Raw genomic sequence first — 17772 nt, 5'->3', positions numbered from 1 at the left:
TGAAAAAAAAAGTATTTGCAAAGTCCCTTTGGGGAGAAAGGGGAAAAATTCAACTTCCCCAAGTGGAGAATTCTTGATATTCTCACAGTGGGAACAACCCCAAAACAAGAGGCTGAGCCCCCAATCTTGGGGTTTGTACATATGAAACTTAATCCTGCAAAGGATAGACTAAGCCTACTTAAAATTACAGCTAAGAATCACCCCCAGGTGAACCTCTTTTGTTGCTCAGATGTGGCCTCTCTCTCAGCCAACACAATAAGCAAACTCACTGCCCTCCCCTTCTCTACGTGGGACATGACTTCCTGTCAACATGGGATAGAAATCCTAGAATGAGCTGGGACTTAGCACCAAGAGATTGAGAAAACTTTCTTAACCAAAAAGGGGAAGAGAGAAATGAGACAAAATAAAGTGTCAATGGCTGAGAGATTCCAAACAGAGTTGAGAGGTTATCCTGGAGGTTATTTTCATGCATTAAATAGATATCACCTTTTTAGTTAAGGTGTAATGGAGAGTCTGGAGGGAACTGCCTGAAAATATAGAGCTGTATTACAGTAGCCATGTTTCTTGAAGATGTTTGTATAATGATACAGCTTTTGTAATGTGATTGCATGATTGTGAAAACTTTGTGCCTGATACTCCTTTTATCTACCTTATCAACAGATGAGTAAAACATATGGATTAAAAATAAATAAATAATAGAGGGAAAAATGTTAAAATAAATTTATTAGATTAAAATGCTAGGGATCAATGAAAGGGAGGGTCAAGGGGTATGGTGTGCATGAGTTTTTTCCTGTTTTCTTTTTCTGAATTGATGCAAATGTTCTAAGAAATGATCATGATGATGAATGTACAACTATGTGATGATATTGTGAGTTACTGATTATGTATCAAGAATGGAATGATCATATGGTAAGAATGTTTGTGTTTGTATATGGTTATATTTAAAAAAAAAAAAAGTCCCCACCTCAACTTTTTTCCTCTATAGCACATTACCTGTCCTTCTCCTAAGGAATTATTATATGCTGCTTTGTGTACAACAGTTGTGTGCATATGTGTAAAAAAAAGGATATATATATATATATATATATATATATATATATATATATATATATATATATATGTTTCCCCTACTAGACTATATATATATGTTTCCCCTACTAGACTATAAGTTTCCCAAGGGCAGGATTTATGTTGTTTTTTTTTAATAGTTGAAATAGTTTTAGGATTTATGTCTTAATTCTTAGTCATAGCCTCCTCACCGCTTAGCTTGGTGCCTTACCCACAGTAGATATAGAAGGCAATAAGTAGTCCTTTTCGTGGTCTTTGCTAATACACAACAGACACAGGGAAGATTAGCCCATTTTAGAGGGTCAGAATGGCTAGCAAAAAATAAAAAATTAAGTCAAAGATGACAAGCAAGTTCCAAAGATGACAAGCAAGTGCCAAAAAGTGAGTGATCACTTTTTCTTCCTTCTTTGATATTCCCTACAGTACATGATATTTTATGATGCTCACTAAATGCTGGATGAATGAACACAAGCAAAATGTGAATTGAACTCAGGTCTTCTTCAGGGCCCTTAGCAAGAAAGATTATAGGAAACCAAGACAGGGAGGATCTAGTTAAAAGTTCTTCACTAATAAGGTATATGATAATGAGAAGTCATTTTAACTCCCTAAGCTTCATTATATTTTATTCATGAATAAAATATATTGAGTAATGCCTTTCAAACAATAAAAATCATCAGTATGAAAGGGGTAGAAAATGAAAATGATATTATTATTGTTATTTGGATTTTATCCTAGGGCAACAGCATTGAGGGCTGTTCAATTTTACTAAACTTAGGCTTAGGCAGATATTTGTAAATTAAAAACAGAAAATGCTTAGTCTAAACTTCCCCACTACTAGAAAGGAACAATCAACCTTCCCAGTGTTGCTACATCCAGTGGCCTTTTAAAGCTACCCAGCCATGGACTACTAAGCATTCCATATTTCCTGTGAGGCATTTCAGCCTGGGGAAATAATATGCAAAGGGGAAGAAGACTTGTATCTAAATCATGGGTCAGTAGGAAAGTAAATTATGGTTTCTAAATTCTTCTTTCCAAGGCTCCTCTCTTTACCCTTCACATCTCTTCCTCCCTAAGTCCTCTAGGGCCGGACAATCCACAGCACCAAGTTCTCACCAATTTCCAAAGCCACAGTCCATCACAGCTTCTAAAAGGGCCATTTCTTCTTGAGCAGTCCAGCTTGGATCAAGAACAGGAAAATCTGAAGTCTAAGGAGAAAAAAGTTTTATCTAAGAACAGAGAAAGAAATGGATTCTAGGAACTCCAACTGTAGCACTAGTTTATTGTTGAATGACTGTCTTTCTTGTGGTACTGGAAGGTACCTCAAGTACATTCTCATTAGTTGCCCACCTCCTGCACCCTTAATTTACCACTAGCTAGAAGAGCCCCCAGTAAAAAATATCACCCATAAATTCCATGAAACTCACACAGAAATATGCATTTTTAAAACCTATCATAAAGGTAGAGCTCAATATTAAGGTAGTATTATTCCATTTAACTAAAAAGAGGGGAATACAAATACACATGTGTGTTTATATATTTTTAAACAGAGGCATAAGCCATATATTAAAAAACCAACCAACAAAAAAAAAACAGTTACCTATGAGGGAGGGAAGAGAATAGGGTAAAGAGAACAGGGCAGAAACTAGACCTTTCTGAATATTCCTTGGTGATAGACTTGACTTTGGAAACATAAATATTGTAAATAATCATAAAAATAGTTTAAAAATGCAATCCCTAAGAATCAAAAGCAGAATATAACAAAAAAAATCCATGAATCAATTTGAAGGCATAATCACACAGAAAGGAACTACTCTAAGACTTAAAAATACAGAAATTTTCTTATATATCCCTAGTAGAATATACCTTAAGAAAAAAAAGAACTGCCAAAAAGTCTTAAACTGTTTTCTGTAGTTGTGCCAGTTTGAAGGTATTATGTACCCCAGAAAAGCTATGTTTTAATACCGATCCAATCTCATGGACACAACCCTTTCTTCTAAGCCTGATTCAATATTGCAGGGTGGAAAGTTTCAATTAGATTACCCCCATGGAGATGTGACACACCCAATCGTGGGTATTAACTTTTGATTAGATAGAAATGTGACTCCACCTACTCCAGGTGGGTCTTGATTACTTTACTGAAATCCTTTAAAAGAAGAAATATTTTGGAGAGAGTCAGAAATGACAGAGGTGACAGAAGGACAGAAGCCTCAGCGCTGACAGAAGCTTCACAACAGAGCTGACACAGATGCGGACACATGGAGAACAGAGACGCAGATGTTTGAAGCCAAGAAGACATTGCCATGAGATGTTAGGCAAGTCAGAAACTAGAGAGAGCCAAGGGAAATCAAGGGATGAAAGTCAGCCCTGGAGAAGCAAAGTGAGTAACTCTGACAGGAACAGAAGCTATAGCATGGAGCCCAGGAATAAGGGACCAGCAAGGGTAGAGCATGTCTTCCCAGATGATAAAGGTGTTCCAGATGCACGGGCCTTTCTTGAATTAAGGTATCTTTTCCTGGATGCCTTAGTTTGGGCATTTCCATAGGCTCAGAACTATAAACCTGCAACTTATTAAATTCCCCTTTTTAAAAGTCATTCCAATTCTGGTACATCTCATTCTGGCGGCCTGCAAACTAATACAGTAGTGCTGGTACAGTTATTCTGAGATTACTGCATGTGTATGTGTTGTGGGGTAAAGCAAATAAGTGAATATACTGTTGTTTTGGGGAAATGGGATTCTTGGCATGAAAAAAAGAAGTATAAGATCTAGATAAAATAGTCCTATGTCTGAATTAAAATTTTAAGTGTGAGCTCTTGTTGTATTTTATCTAAAAGAAAAAAAAAGAGAGAGAGAAAGAAATCCATAACTGTGTCTTCTGGAACACAGAAACAATTCTAGAGAGGATGACAAACCCAGGAGCCATAAGCGCTCTGGTGCCCAGTTTGTGATCTTTAAATACCATTTCCCACTATAAGCATCAGGGTGATTCCAGGTTTGGGTCAATAAATGTACAAAACAAGCTTAGAACATTTTGTCATACCAAAAAACAATGAAGCTTTCTCAAAGACTACAAAAGGATTCAGGAGCCAACTCAGAAAGGCTTCCACTAACCAAAGACAGGACATTTTGAATAACTGTAAAGGACTGAAACACATAAAATATTTTAAATCTTTAGAGGATGGTAGGGAACCAATTCACATTTTTAAAACCAATCAAATAAAGGGAAATATGAATTTATCCTGTCATTCCTATAAAGATGACCAAAGAGATAATAAGTTTTTTATAGAATTATTCTAACATAAATTTAAAGGAATAATAGAATTAAAAGCTCATCATTTTACAATCCCTGTTTGAATTAATAGAGCTAGGAAAGGATCACAAATGGCTAAAACCAAACTTGAATCTGTTTTAGCTTATAAAATTTAGCTACCAATTTACAAGAAACATAGAAAACAGAAGAACTTGTTAATTAACAAAATCCAAACTGTGGTAATATCTGTAAGACAACCCATTTAAAAAAAATCAAATAAATTATGAGAAATGAGAGAAAGAGTGATATGGAAAGAGAACCCACAGAGGCAACTTATACTTCAGAGGCAACCATTTGCAATGAATAAAACTTATTTGTATCCCAGTTAGAATAAACTACAAAAAGAAAAAATATATATATATATACCACCATGCACTCAGAAGAATAGCTAAAATGAATGGAGACTGACAATACCAAATGTTGGTGAGAATATGGAACAGTTGGAACTCTCAAACATTGCTGGCAGAGGTATAAAACGATTCAACTAATTTGGAAAACTTTTTGGAAGTTTATTAAAACTTATATATGAACACCTAAGGCTTTAACTGAGACTCTACAAAAGTTCATGCACTAAGTTTACTTTCCAGAAACCCATAACCTCCAGGGCCAGGTAAGTCCTGAAACCCAGAGAGGCCAGGCTCTCCAAGAGCATCAACTAATTTCATTCCTATATGTTATATTGTCAACACCCCTCTTCAACATGAAAAAGTTAGAATGGGCATACTCAAAGATGCCTATATATTGGGAGAAGGTTCAATGGAAGAAGAGGAGCTATAACAGAGAATGATAGGATTTAACAAATGAGCATGACAGATGAATCACTATATTGATATTTCTTTTAGTCTCTAGTGTTTTGGAGCAGCTAGATGGAAAAACCTGAAGTTGTGGAATGATGAACCATACCAAAGTCTGAAATCTGTTCTGAAACTACTTAAGATATACTTTGTAAATTTTTGCTTTTTTGTGTATGTATATATGTTATACTTCACAATAAAAAATGTTAAAAAAACTCAAAAACTTAAACACTCATTTACTCTACAACCAAACCATTTCGCTCTTAGGATTTGCTGAAGAAAAATGAAAATAAATATTCACAAAACCTCTTATACAAGAATGTTCATGGTATTTTTATTCCTAAAAGCCAAAAACTGGGGAAAGCCCAGGTTGTTCATTGACAGGAGATTAGATACACACACTGTTGCATGTTCACAGAATGAAATATTACTCAGGATCAAAAAATAATGAACTACTAGCATATAAAACAAGATGAATAAATTTCAAAAACATGCTGAGTGAAAGAAGCCAGAAACAAAAGAGTGAATACAATATTCTTGAAGTTCTAAAACAGGCAAAACTGACCCACAGTGAAGAAATTCAGAGCAGTGATCACTTCAGGGGTGAAAGGAGCAGGGATTAAGCAAGCCTTTAAGAGATGACTGGGAAAACGTAAAAAGTGATTGGAATTATTTTTAAATTTTAGAGATGCCTAATGAAACATTTACAGGTGAGATGATATAAGGTTTGGGGATTTGCTTCAAAATAACCTGGGGGTAGGGGGTTAACTGAAATAAGACTGACCACACGACAGGATAATTTTAGTAACTGGTGATGAGTATATGGAAATTTATTATAATATGTGCGGTAATTTGGTTACAATGGTGGCCCCCAATGAGCTCTTTCAACAATTCATGCCCTTGTGTGGTCCCTTTGATATGCTGGACTTGTGACTTTATGCTCTCAGAGCCCTGAGCTACCACCTAAGAAATCTAGCCTCCTTGCTGGAAAGACCACGTGAAGAGGCCACGTGGAGAATTAGAGGCAATATGGAGAGGGGGAGGCTCTAAGACCACAAGGAGAAGAACCAAGACCTCAGCCAGTGACGATGTTCAGCCAACCACCAACCAATTTAATCCATCCTAATAGAGGGACCACATTGGAAGTGTGTGAAAAAAAAAAAAAGAGCCTCTTGGACTTCCACCCCCACACATCATGTGGAGGAGAGAGCCATCCTCATCACGCTCCATCTGAATTACTGACTCACAGAAGTGTGGAGATCATAAAATGGTTGTCACTTTCAGTCATTAATTTTTTAATTTTTAATTTTTATTTTTTCCAAAGTCATTAAGGAAAGTCATTAAGTTTTTAGAAAAAGACAACCAAATTACCATTCTATTTTAGTATGCATTTAAGATTTTTCATTAATAACAAGCTAAAAAAAAGCGACACGAAATCTTCAAATTATTCAGGAATAAGAAGTTATATCTATTTTTAATGACAAAAAACTTATGATTTATGAAACTACACTACCAATTAGCAACACATTTTTATATGAACACATACATTTATACGTCTAGTACATGAGGCACTCTGAAATCCAAAAAAGAAATTTCAAGAGTCTACATCTATATTAAGTTCATAATAACCATTCTCAATCTGGCAGCAAGTACTACACAGACATATAAATATGACAACTCACACATGTTGAAGAGCCCATGTTATTTCTAAAATTGTATTTTGGAATATTAAGTAATCAGTCCTTACCAAATTTACTGTGGGATAAACAAGAAAAAACTTTGTATACACACACACACACACACACACACACACACACACACACACACACACACAGACATAAAGCAGTTTTTCTTAAAAGTGGAATCAATACTATTGAATTAGCCCTATTGAACCAGAATCTCTAAGAGCAGGGCCTAGTAATTTAACACTGAAGTTAAGAATCACTGGTATAAAGGGTGTGGTAGAAAGAGTTGCCTTGACTTGTTTAAGGCTCTAAGAATTATAAGACAAAAATAGGCAGAGAACTCAGAAATCTTGATTAATACACCACCCACCACAGCATGAGTAACTCCCAAAAATACAGCACTGTGAGATGACAAAAGTACTAAAACAATTTAAAGTTATCTGAGGCTTCACATGCAAGAAACTCAAGTTTTTAGTTGCTTCATGTGTAATAAACCAAAAGTGGCTCATTGTTCCTATTAAAGGAAAGATTCACAAGTAATAGATAAGACTAGCCAAATAAAAAAGCAGGAGTATAAGTAACCCCCAAAAGTTCCCCAAAGTAAAGGACAGAATGCTGAAAAGTGTTTGTTTGGGCGTTGACTACTGTGTTGGTTTGAAGCTGCATGTAGCCCCCCAAAGATCACATTCTTTTAATTCATTCCTGTGACTACAGATCTATTGTGGGTGGGACCCCTAGATTAAGTTATTTCAGCTGCGGAGTGCTCCAGGGTGGGTCTTAATCCTTTTACTGGAGTAAGAGGATAAATGAGAGAAGAAAGACTCAGAAGTTTAGAAAGAAGGACAATCAGAGAAGCTGAAAGAGAAACAGAGAGAAAAGCCAAAAGGTGAAGGCAACGAAATCCAGGAGAAAAGGACCAGCAGATACTGCCATATGCCTTTCTATGTGACAGAGGAGTCCCAGATAGCCAGCAGCCTTTCTTCAGAAAGAAGGTATCATGTTGCTGCTTTGATTTGGACATTTTTCACAGCCTCAAAACTATAAATCCCCATTGTAATAGCCAACCCATTTCTGGTATATTGCATTTCATCAGCTTTAGCAAACTAAAACAACTATCTAAGAAAAACATGATGTAATCAGAACAATTAAGTGGACTTGGAGTGAAATTTGGTGCCTTCAGCATTATGCAGAAGACATGGTACCCAGAACAGCAGAAAGCTCATGGTCAGCTTTCTTAAACATGACTCACCAGCCTAACATGTTGTTTTCTTCTTTATCCAAATATTGCTCAATGAACATGTGACATGAGCCAAATACTGCTGGCTTCCCACCTTGGGTCTTAGAGTGATAGAAAGTCAGAATGGGTTTGTTAAGCAGGAAGCAGACAGAGCCTGTGGACAGAACAGCCATAGCCGGCTTCATGTCACTCAATGTGGCACCAAAAGGTAGACAAAGGTGAAGGCCTGAGCACTGTTTCCATAGCTCTTCTCATTAATGATTCCAGGCACAGCCTTCCCCGCAGTTTGGCTAATTTCCCTGTTCAAGACTCCATTGGAAACCAGAGCTTCTTTAGGATGGAAATATTTGTACTACACATTTCTAACCACAGCACCATTATTAAACATAGTTTCATATTCTTCTAGTAGAAAATTAATATTGCTGTCAAATCTGGATCCTCCACCTTCTCCTAACATTACAAGAATATCTCCACAATCAACATATTTCTTCAGGACTTCAAGTTCAGCTGCAGTACATTTTTCCCTTAGTAGTACAGATGTAATCCATAGTTTCAACACAATTAGCTTCTCTCATGTGATTTCATCTTTTAAGCTTTGAATCTTCCAATTACTCCAAAGACTTTACTGCACGGATTTATACTCTGGTAGTAAATCTCTCCTTTTTGGATGCATTGAAAGCATGGTGCTCTGAGGCTCCATAGTTACCTGGGGCCCAGTGACCACCATCTTCACCTACCACCACCCAGCATCTTGCAAACGGGTATCCAAGAACCAGTTAGCAATGGTGGAGAAGGGATGCTCTGGGAGGGAGTGGACTGAGACCGCTCATACTTTTTTTGTGTGAATACATCTTCAAATTCTACCCCCTGGCCCAGGTGTTGCAGCGGCCCCTTGGAGCAGGGCTGTGCCAGGGCGCTGGTGGAGGTGACCCCCAGTGGCCTGGTGTGAGCCACACGCTCATAGGCCCAGCCTGGGGCTTGATGCTGATGGACAGGGTGTGGGGCAACACGCTGGTGAGAACTGGCTGCATTCTTTTTTGTTTTTAATTTACTTTTTTTTAATCATCACAATCGACTCATTTTTCCTTTTCTGTGAAAAATAACAAATACACAAAAGCAACAGATTTCAAAGCACATTACAACAACTACTTGTAGAACAGATTTTAGTGTTTGGTATCGATTACAATTCCATAATTTTAAGTTTTTACTTCTAGCTGCTCTAAGATACTGGAGACTAAAATAAATATCAATATAATGACTTTGCAATCATACTCACTTACTAAACCCTACCTTCTCTGTATAACTCCACCAAAACCTTTGATCTTTCTCCCACTCTTTAGGGATATTTGGGCTATGGCCATTCTAACTTTTTCATGTTGGCAGGGGCTGTTAATAACATGGAGGAGGGGGACAGAACTAGTTGATGGTCTGGAAGGGCTGGCCCCTCTGCATTTCAGGACTTATCTGGTCCAAGGACCCACCTGGAGGTTGTAGGTTTCTAGAAAGTAACCTTATTATGTGGAGTCTTATATAATGTCCTAGATGTTCTTTAGGATTGGCTGGAATGGTTTTGGTTGGGGTTTGGCAAGTTATGATAGGTAGCAATGTCTAATTGAAGTATGCATAAGAGCTCCACAGTAGCATCTTGACTATATTTGAACACTCTCAGCCACTGACACCTTATTTGCTATACTTCTTTTCCCCCTTTTGGTCATGATGGCATTGTTGATCCCATGGTGCTAGGGTCAGACTTATTCCTGGGAGTCATCTCCCACACGGACAGGGAGACTTTTACCCCTGGATAGCATGTCCCATGCAGAGGGCAGGGCAATGATTTCACTTGCAAAGTTGGGCTGAGAGAGAGAGGCCACATCTGAGCAACAAAAGAGCTCCTCTGGAAGTAACTCTTAGGCATAGATATACGTAGTCTAAGCTTCTCCACTACATACATAAACTTCACAAGAGATCAAGGGCTTGGTCTACTGATTTGGGTGTTCCTAAGGTCTGACAACGCATCAGGGGGTTCCCAGGTGGTAAAATTTGATAGCTCCATATTTTTTCTCCCATCCCTCAAGGAACTTTGCCAATACTTTTTGATTATCTGCTTAATATACTCTGGAATGTATCCAGGTATTACACTAAACTATATAGGATTAAAGGCAATCTTACTCTGGGCTCCCTGCATTTGGGTTGTTTAAATAATCTATCCAGACAGGTTCAGTTAGATTATGTGCTACAGAAAATTTAGGTTCTGGACAAATTAAACCTTCCCTCCTTTGGTTTCAAAGAGTAGATGGGGTTCTAAAATATGGACAACGTCTTCCTTACCCTGCATTCTGAATTACCTTAATCCCAACCTGATTAGCTTCATTCTTATCTCTAAATACCAGGTTATACATACATAAAACAGCCTCTCAAAATCCAGAAATAGTAATTACCACTTGTGCTGGTTTGAAAGGATGTTTGGACCCTGGAAAAGGCATGTTTTAATCAAAATCTCATTTCGTAGAGGCAGAATAATTCCTATTCAATACTGTATGTAATTAGATCATCTCCCTGGAGATGTAAACTAATCAAGAGTGGTTGTTAAGCTGGATTAGTGGAGATGTGCGTCTACCCATTTGGGTGAGTCTTGATTGGAGTCCTATAAAAGAGGAAACATTTTGGAGAATAAGAGACTCAGAGAGAACAGAGCAGAACGACATAGCCATGAGAAGCAGAGTCCACCAACCAGCAACCTTTGCAGATGAAGAAGGAACATGCCTCCCGGGGAGCTTCATGAAACAGGAAGCCAGGAGAAGAAGCTAGCAGGTGATGCCATGTTCACCACGTGCCCTTCCAGATGAGAGAGGAACCCTGAACTTCATCGGCCTTCCTGAACCAAGGTATCTTTACCTGGATGCCTTAGATTGGACATTTCTATAAGACCTGCTTTAATTGGGACATTTTCTTGGCCTGTAAACTGTGAACTTGCAATTTATTAAATTCCCCTTTCTTTAAAGCCATTCTGTTTCTGGTACATTGCATTCTGACAGCTAGCAAACTAGAACACTGCTCCAGACTAAATATGACTGCTATAAAAGCTTACAATCTAGGCCCCTGTTTTCTTTATTTTCTAAATGAGACCATACAATATTTGCTCTTTTGTTTCTGTCTTATTTTGCCTCACCAAATGTCCCACAGGTTCCTTCACAATGTTGCATGCCTCACAACTTTGTTCTTTCTTGTAGCAGTACAATATATGGTCATATGTATAAACCACCATTCACCAATCTACTTCTCGGTCAGTGCACCCTTTGGCCACCTCCATTCATTGGGCATGATGTATAATGTCCCAATTCAACAGTCCATTAACATTCTCAATTGTAGATAATTTAATTGTCCCCAAAAGAAAGATAATCAATAAACACACCCTTCCCAGTTAAGAAATCTAAACCTCCCCTTAACTGTTATCCATACCCTGTTAATTTACCCCTGGTGTTGCTGTGGTACTGCTGATGTTTTCCTGTTAAACACAGCCCATAGTATGCAATAGCAGTTTCTCCCTGTACCCCAAATTTATACACTGTTTGTACAAGATTCATATCTTTTTAGTAGTTCATGCAAAAATTTATATTTGTAGTATTAATCAGTGGGACATATGGGTCTATACAATGCCTTTCAATCATGTTCACTGTGCTGGTTTGAAAGGAAGTATGCCCCCTAAGAAAAGCCATGTTTTAATATAAATCCCGGTTCATAAAGGTAGAATAATCTCTATTCAATACTGTATGTTTGAAACTGTAATGAGATCATCTCCCTGGTTGATGTGATTTAGTTAAGAATGGTTGTTAAACTGGATTAGGGGATGACATGTCTCCACCCATTTGAGTGGGTCTTGATTGGTTTATTGAAGTCCTATAAAAGAGGAGAATGAGAGATTCAGAGAGATTCAGAGAGAGCAGAGAATGCTGCAACACTACAAAGCAGAGAGTCCACCAGCCAGCGACCTTTGGAGATGAAGAAGGAAGATGCCTCCCGGGGAGCTTCATGAAATAGGAAGCCAGGAGAGAAAGCAAGCAGATGACGCCGTGTTCGCCATGTGCCCTTCCAGCTGAGAGAGAAGCCCTGACTGTGTTCACCATGTGCCTTCTCACTTGAAAGAGAAACCCTGAACTTCATCGGCCTTCTTGAACCAAGGTATCTTTCCCTAGATGCCTTTGATTGGACATTTCTTTAGACGTGTTTTAATTGGGACATTTTCTTGGCCTTAGAACTGTAAACTTGCAACTCATTAAATTCTCCCTTTTAAAAGCCATTCCGTTTCTGGTATATTGCATTCCAGCAGCTAGCAAACTAGAACATTCACCTTCAATATGGTAATATTACTTATAGAAACCACTAGTGAATTGCCTTCACTTTTCTTTCCCTACATTTAAGTTCAACTTCATTAGCTAACTGTTCACCCATCTCTAGCTTCCCTGTAAATCTAGGTCCCCTATATTCTGTATTATAATCCTCTGATTTTACCTTTATCAAGGTCATAAAAATGGCTACAGGCATTCTTATGTGAACCTGAGAAGAATACACCAGTTTTCTTCCCATATACCCGTCAACTGCTGAAAATCTAATAACACTGGTGAAATGAACTCAAAGCCACTCTACTTTGACTACATTTCTCCAACGCTTCTTTCAGTTTGCAAATAAACAAAAGGAAAAATATATATATATATATATATATATCTCAAGTCTTCTGATTAGTGAAAATATTATTTAAAAGATTAGAGGTGTTTAGAGAAGCGAAGGGTAGAGAACTTTTACTAAGTAGCATTTCCTTAATTCATATGGTCTAGGATTGGACTCTCAGCATTATGGGCCTAAAAGTCATCTTAACAGGACCCCACAAATGATCAGACTCAGAGATGCTGATTTGCCCTTTCTAAACTTTGAAGAGACAGAAGTAAATACACTATAGTGCTGTGGTAAGCAGAATTCAAAAGATGTGTCTCCACGATCCCTGTTTCCTGGTTATTCAATCAAACACTAACTAGACACTGCTGTAAAGGGTCTTTGAAGACAGAATTAAGGTTGCCAATCAACTGACTTTAATACAGAGATGAGCCTGGATTATCCAGGTGGGCCCAGTAATCCCATGAGTCCTTAAAACTAGAAGAGTAAGGCAGCAGAGTCAGTCAGAAAGACTCAGTATATAGGAAGAGACAAGAGAGATAAGGTAGAATAACTCAGAGAATTTTTCCCAGGGTCTCCAGACAAGAGCCCAGGCCCACCAAAACCACGACTGCGGCCTCGAGGGACCTGCAGCAAACTGAGTCTACTGGATTTCTGATCTACCAAATGGTGAGATAAATGTTTGCACTGCTTTAAGCCACATAACTTTTAGTAATGTCAGACCAGCAACAGAAAACAAATACAGTATCAAGTGATTAATCTACAATGTGAAATTATTACTGTCAGGCAGGTGCCCAGCCAGCATTCTTTCCTTAAGAAAAACTACATGGGAGGCCAAATGTCAGAAAACTGCTTAGTGAACTAGAAGACTTAGTTAAATCTTAATATACTCCAATAACTGGTAAAACTACCTTGACAAAGGTATTGTTCTAGTTTGCTAGCTGCCAGAAACGGAATGGACTTAAAAAAGGGGAATTTAATAAGTTGCTAGTTACAGTTCTAAGGCTGAGAAAATGTCCCAATTAAAACAAGTCTATAGAAATGTCCAATCTAAGGCATCCAGGGAAAGATACCTTGGTTCAAGAAGGCCTATGAAGTGCAGGGCTTCTTTCTCAAGTGGAAGGCACACGGCAAACACAGTCACAGTTTCTCTCTTGGCTGGAAGGGCACATAGCAAGCAAGGCATCATCTGCTAGCTTTCTCTCCTGGTTTCCAGTTTCATGAAGCTCCCTGGGAGGTGTTTTCCTTCTTCATCTCCAAAGGTCTCTGGTTTGTGGACTCTCTGCTTCGTGGTGCTGCAGCATTCTTTGCTCTCTCCAAATCTTCCTCATTCTCCAAAATGTTTTCTTTTTTATAAGACTCCAAAAACTTCTCAAGACCCACCCAAATGGGTGGAGACATGTCGTCACCTAATCCAGCGTAACAACCACTCTTGATTAAATCACATCTCCAGGGAGATGATCTGATTACAGTTTCAAACATATGGTACTGAATAGGGAATATTCTGCCTTTATGAAATGGGATTTAGATTAAAACATGGCTTTTCCAGGGGACATACATCCTTTCAAACCAGCAAAGGTATGTAACATGATTCTGCCAAGCAGACTGGATACTCACTTCAGTTTATTAGGCCACTCGTTCTCCTGGCCTGGTCTTGAAAGGATAATATCAACACCATCCTCTCTTTTGTTTTTTCTTTAGAGATTGTAATACAATCTATCAAATTACAGCCAAGTCTTATGCCAGCCTATAAACTGGCCAATCAAAATAATTTCACGTATTAATGATCTCATTTGCTGAGTGTTCATTTTACAGATAACTCAGAGAAAAATTAATTACCCCAAGGCAGAGATGGAGTGCCAGACATAAACATCACTACTGACCACATGAACCATACACAAATACCATTAGCCAAAATACAGTAACAACGCATTTGCTATATATTTATCAGAGTATCTAAAAAGCAGTATCTCTTATCTTCTTAGCAGTAAACTTCAAAAAATACTTACTTTAAATTCTTTCTAAATTTGAAACAAAGCTCTGAGTATATAAAACTATTTTGGGACTTTAATGCCTTAGTAGAGCTACAAAACCCTAAAAAACTTACTGGGCATAATTACCAAACTCAGGAAAAATAAAAGGGAACGAGATACTTGGAGAGGGGAAAAAAAACAAAAAATAAATCGCCAATGTAAATATCTGAAAAATAATGGAAAAGCCCCACAACATCATTACCATTATTTCATAAGTATGATCACTTTGATGTTTCTTGTACTCAAATCCTCGAGTGAAACACTGCAAAAGAAAAACAATTAAGTTGCCAAAAGGTTACTTTCCAAAATTCTTTCTTAGAGGATAGAAGACAGTTTGTGAGTACTCGATTCTCATGACAAGAGTTTTTAAGAGGAATTTCATTTTGACTACAATGGCAAGAGTGATGTGCATTCATGATCAGTTTTTTAGTGGCCCTCATAGAGAAAAAACAACAATCTGAAAAAAAAAAAATCTTTTTTTTCCTAAGCCAACCTCTTCAGTAAGAGCATATGCCCTGGAATCAGAATGCGTAAATGTGAATTCTGGTCTCATATTGAACATATTTCAGCAATTGTAAGACTTTTTCTTTTGTTTGTATGCTGAACGGTGGGGTCACATTTCATTATTTTTCCATGGGAGTATCCCATTATTACAGCAAAATTTTGTTGAATTTTTGTTTGTTTTTTTTGTGTGTTTGCTGCTAGTTTGTTTTTTGGGAAATGCAAGGGCCAAGAATTGAACCAGGATCCTCCCACATGGCAGGTGAGAATTCTAACACTGAACTACTCTTGCACCCCTAACTGTAAGACGTTTTGGTATGTGTGTGTGTGTACTTTAAAACTCTGACATCAGGACTCATCTTATAATAGGAAGTATTCCAATTTCCATCAGCCACGTTTATATAGCTTAACATTTCTGAAACTGGTATCAACAGCATCTTGGATCAAAAAAACATATGGCATATGCTGTGTGACATTCAGCAAGTTACCTAACCTCTCTTTGCCTTAGTGTCTTCATGTATAAAATGGGGCTAATAATCATTCTTACTTCGTAGGGTTGTAGTGATGATTTTAAGGGATAGTTCATGTAAAGCACTCAGAACAGTGCCTGAGAGACTAAGCACTCATGATTAGCATATTACTATTGCCATCATCCAGAACATAATTTGTTCCCTTCAACAAAACAATAAACAGTCATAGGTGCTAACAAAAGGAATAACACTCCAGCTCTGTTTCCTGTAGTCCCAATTCTTTAAATCTACTGGCAAAAATAGTGTTAAGCATTACATTGGATAACAGAGATGTAGGATATTCTACAATCTGTCTGTTCCAACTTTTCACTGATAAAATGTGTGATGGAGGAATGACTGGAAAGAATAGATTTAATAAGGTATGGTCCTCCCAAGCCAACAACAGTAACCCCTGAATTTACTATATCCATAAAACCAGGCTAGGAGAGACAAGCCTCTCCGCAGTGAGTTACCTGCAAGCAGAGAAAGAACGGAGGTGGTCCACATTCAGCACACTTGATATAAGGCTCCATGAGGTAGGAGGAGCAGCCTCGGCAAGGTGGCTTATCAGAAGGGTCATCTAGAACAAAGAGAAAACAAATATACAGCTTTAAAACATCTTATGATCATCTTAAGTGCAAAAAGATAAAAATCTGCAAATGACTACATAGGTAGGGAGCTTCCTTAAATTTAAGGGAGCTTAAATTTAAGACAAAATAAGCTCATTCCAAACGAAAAAAAGCAAAAACTATGCCATTTTACTTCAATGTAGCTTTGTTCCTTTCTATAGTACACAGTGTACCACTTCAATGAGCATTTAAGTAGATATGGGCCCTGTAAAAAAAAAAATGTACAAACACATTAACTGGAAGTGTCATGATAGCAGCAATTTATTTTCCAATGGTTCAGATCTGGAGGAAAAATGGTTCCATACCTATACAACACATATAAAGTAACCGACAAAATGTTAACAACTGTTTAGGTACTGGGCATATAAGTAATCACTGTATTGTTCTTTCAACTTTTCTTCATGTTTGAAATTTTCTGCAATAAGGGAAAAAAAAGAAGCCCCTGTAAATATGTCTTGGGATATATTATTTTATATCTGAGTTAGAATTTAAACCAAGGAAAGTTCCCTTCCTTTCTTCCATGCTAAGCAACAGAACATAGAGGTACCTTCTCCAGTTCCAACAACCCTAAAACCTCAGGGCAAAAAACATAATCCATATTCCAAACTCTCAAAATTGTTTATATAGTATCCCCAGTGCCCCAAACTCTGCTTCTCTGGAGTTAGGACAGCCTAGCAGAGCTGTTTTCTGTAATCAGTGACAGGAGTCTAAGAAAACAGAGTTCTTGAAAGTAGATGAAGGGACTTAATTTCTTTAGTCTGAGGCAAGATTTCTCACATTCTAGCATTTTTCTCCCTAAAGTTCAAGAAATAGTTTCAAGCACGTTTCTCTCCTCCCAGTGGTGATCACTGTTCTTTTCATTTGTTTCTTAATGAAGAACTGAAGGAAATTCACAGAGGAAATAAATACACTCCTTCTGGCAGTAGGTTCAAATTAAATATATGGGGTGGACCATGGTGGCTCAGCAGGCAGGAATGCTTGCCTGCAATGCCAGAGGACCCGGGTTCAATTCCCTGTGCCTTCCCATGTGAAAAAAAAAAAAATTAAATGTATGGAACAGCAACTACTCAATTTCTCCTATTTTAAATTTTGGCATGGAAGAATGAAAATTGTTTAATATTAAGTATTTGATGCCAATTTTTACCAAATAACCCTCCTCTGTGCTTTCTCTTATTTTACTGATTTAAGCTTGTTTCTGTTTTCCTCAAAACAGCATTGGCCACCAACCAGAGTAAAACTGTTTGTAATTAAGATGAAATTCACATAACCTCAAATTAAACACTTTATAGAATATAATTCAGTGGCATTTTTTACATTCACAATGTTGTACACACCACTGC

At 37.6% G+C, this 17772-nt stretch overlaps 1 protein-coding gene and 1 pseudogene across 4 annotated transcripts in view; both read right to left on the bottom strand.

Annotated features, from left to right (window-relative positions):
* The window catches only part of TADA2A (transcriptional adaptor 2A), a 75808-nt gene that overhangs the window by 36005 nt on the left and 22031 nt on the right, over positions 1-17772 (bottom strand). For all 4 annotated transcript variants that reach the window (XM_077165090.1, XM_077165087.1, XM_077165088.1 and 1 more), the window contains 3 exons: positions 16277-16383; positions 14996-15055; positions 2182-2273 (listed from right to left, as the gene is read on the bottom strand). In XM_077165090.1, coding sequence (XP_077021205.1) covers positions 2182-2273; positions 14996-15055; positions 16277-16383 — 259 coding nt within the window. The remainder of the gene's footprint in view (positions 1-2181; positions 2274-14995; positions 15056-16276; positions 16384-17772) is intronic.
* LOC143685989 (intraflagellar transport protein 52 homolog pseudogene) lies at positions 7002-9073 on the bottom strand (annotated as a pseudogene).

This window comes from Tamandua tetradactyla, chromosome 6 (genome assembly GCF_023851605.1).
Source record: "Tamandua tetradactyla isolate mTamTet1 chromosome 6, mTamTet1.pri, whole genome shotgun sequence".
Lineage (NCBI taxonomy): Eukaryota > Metazoa > Chordata > Mammalia > Pilosa > Myrmecophagidae > Tamandua > Tamandua tetradactyla.
This window is presented reverse-complemented; position numbering and strand designations above follow the sequence as displayed.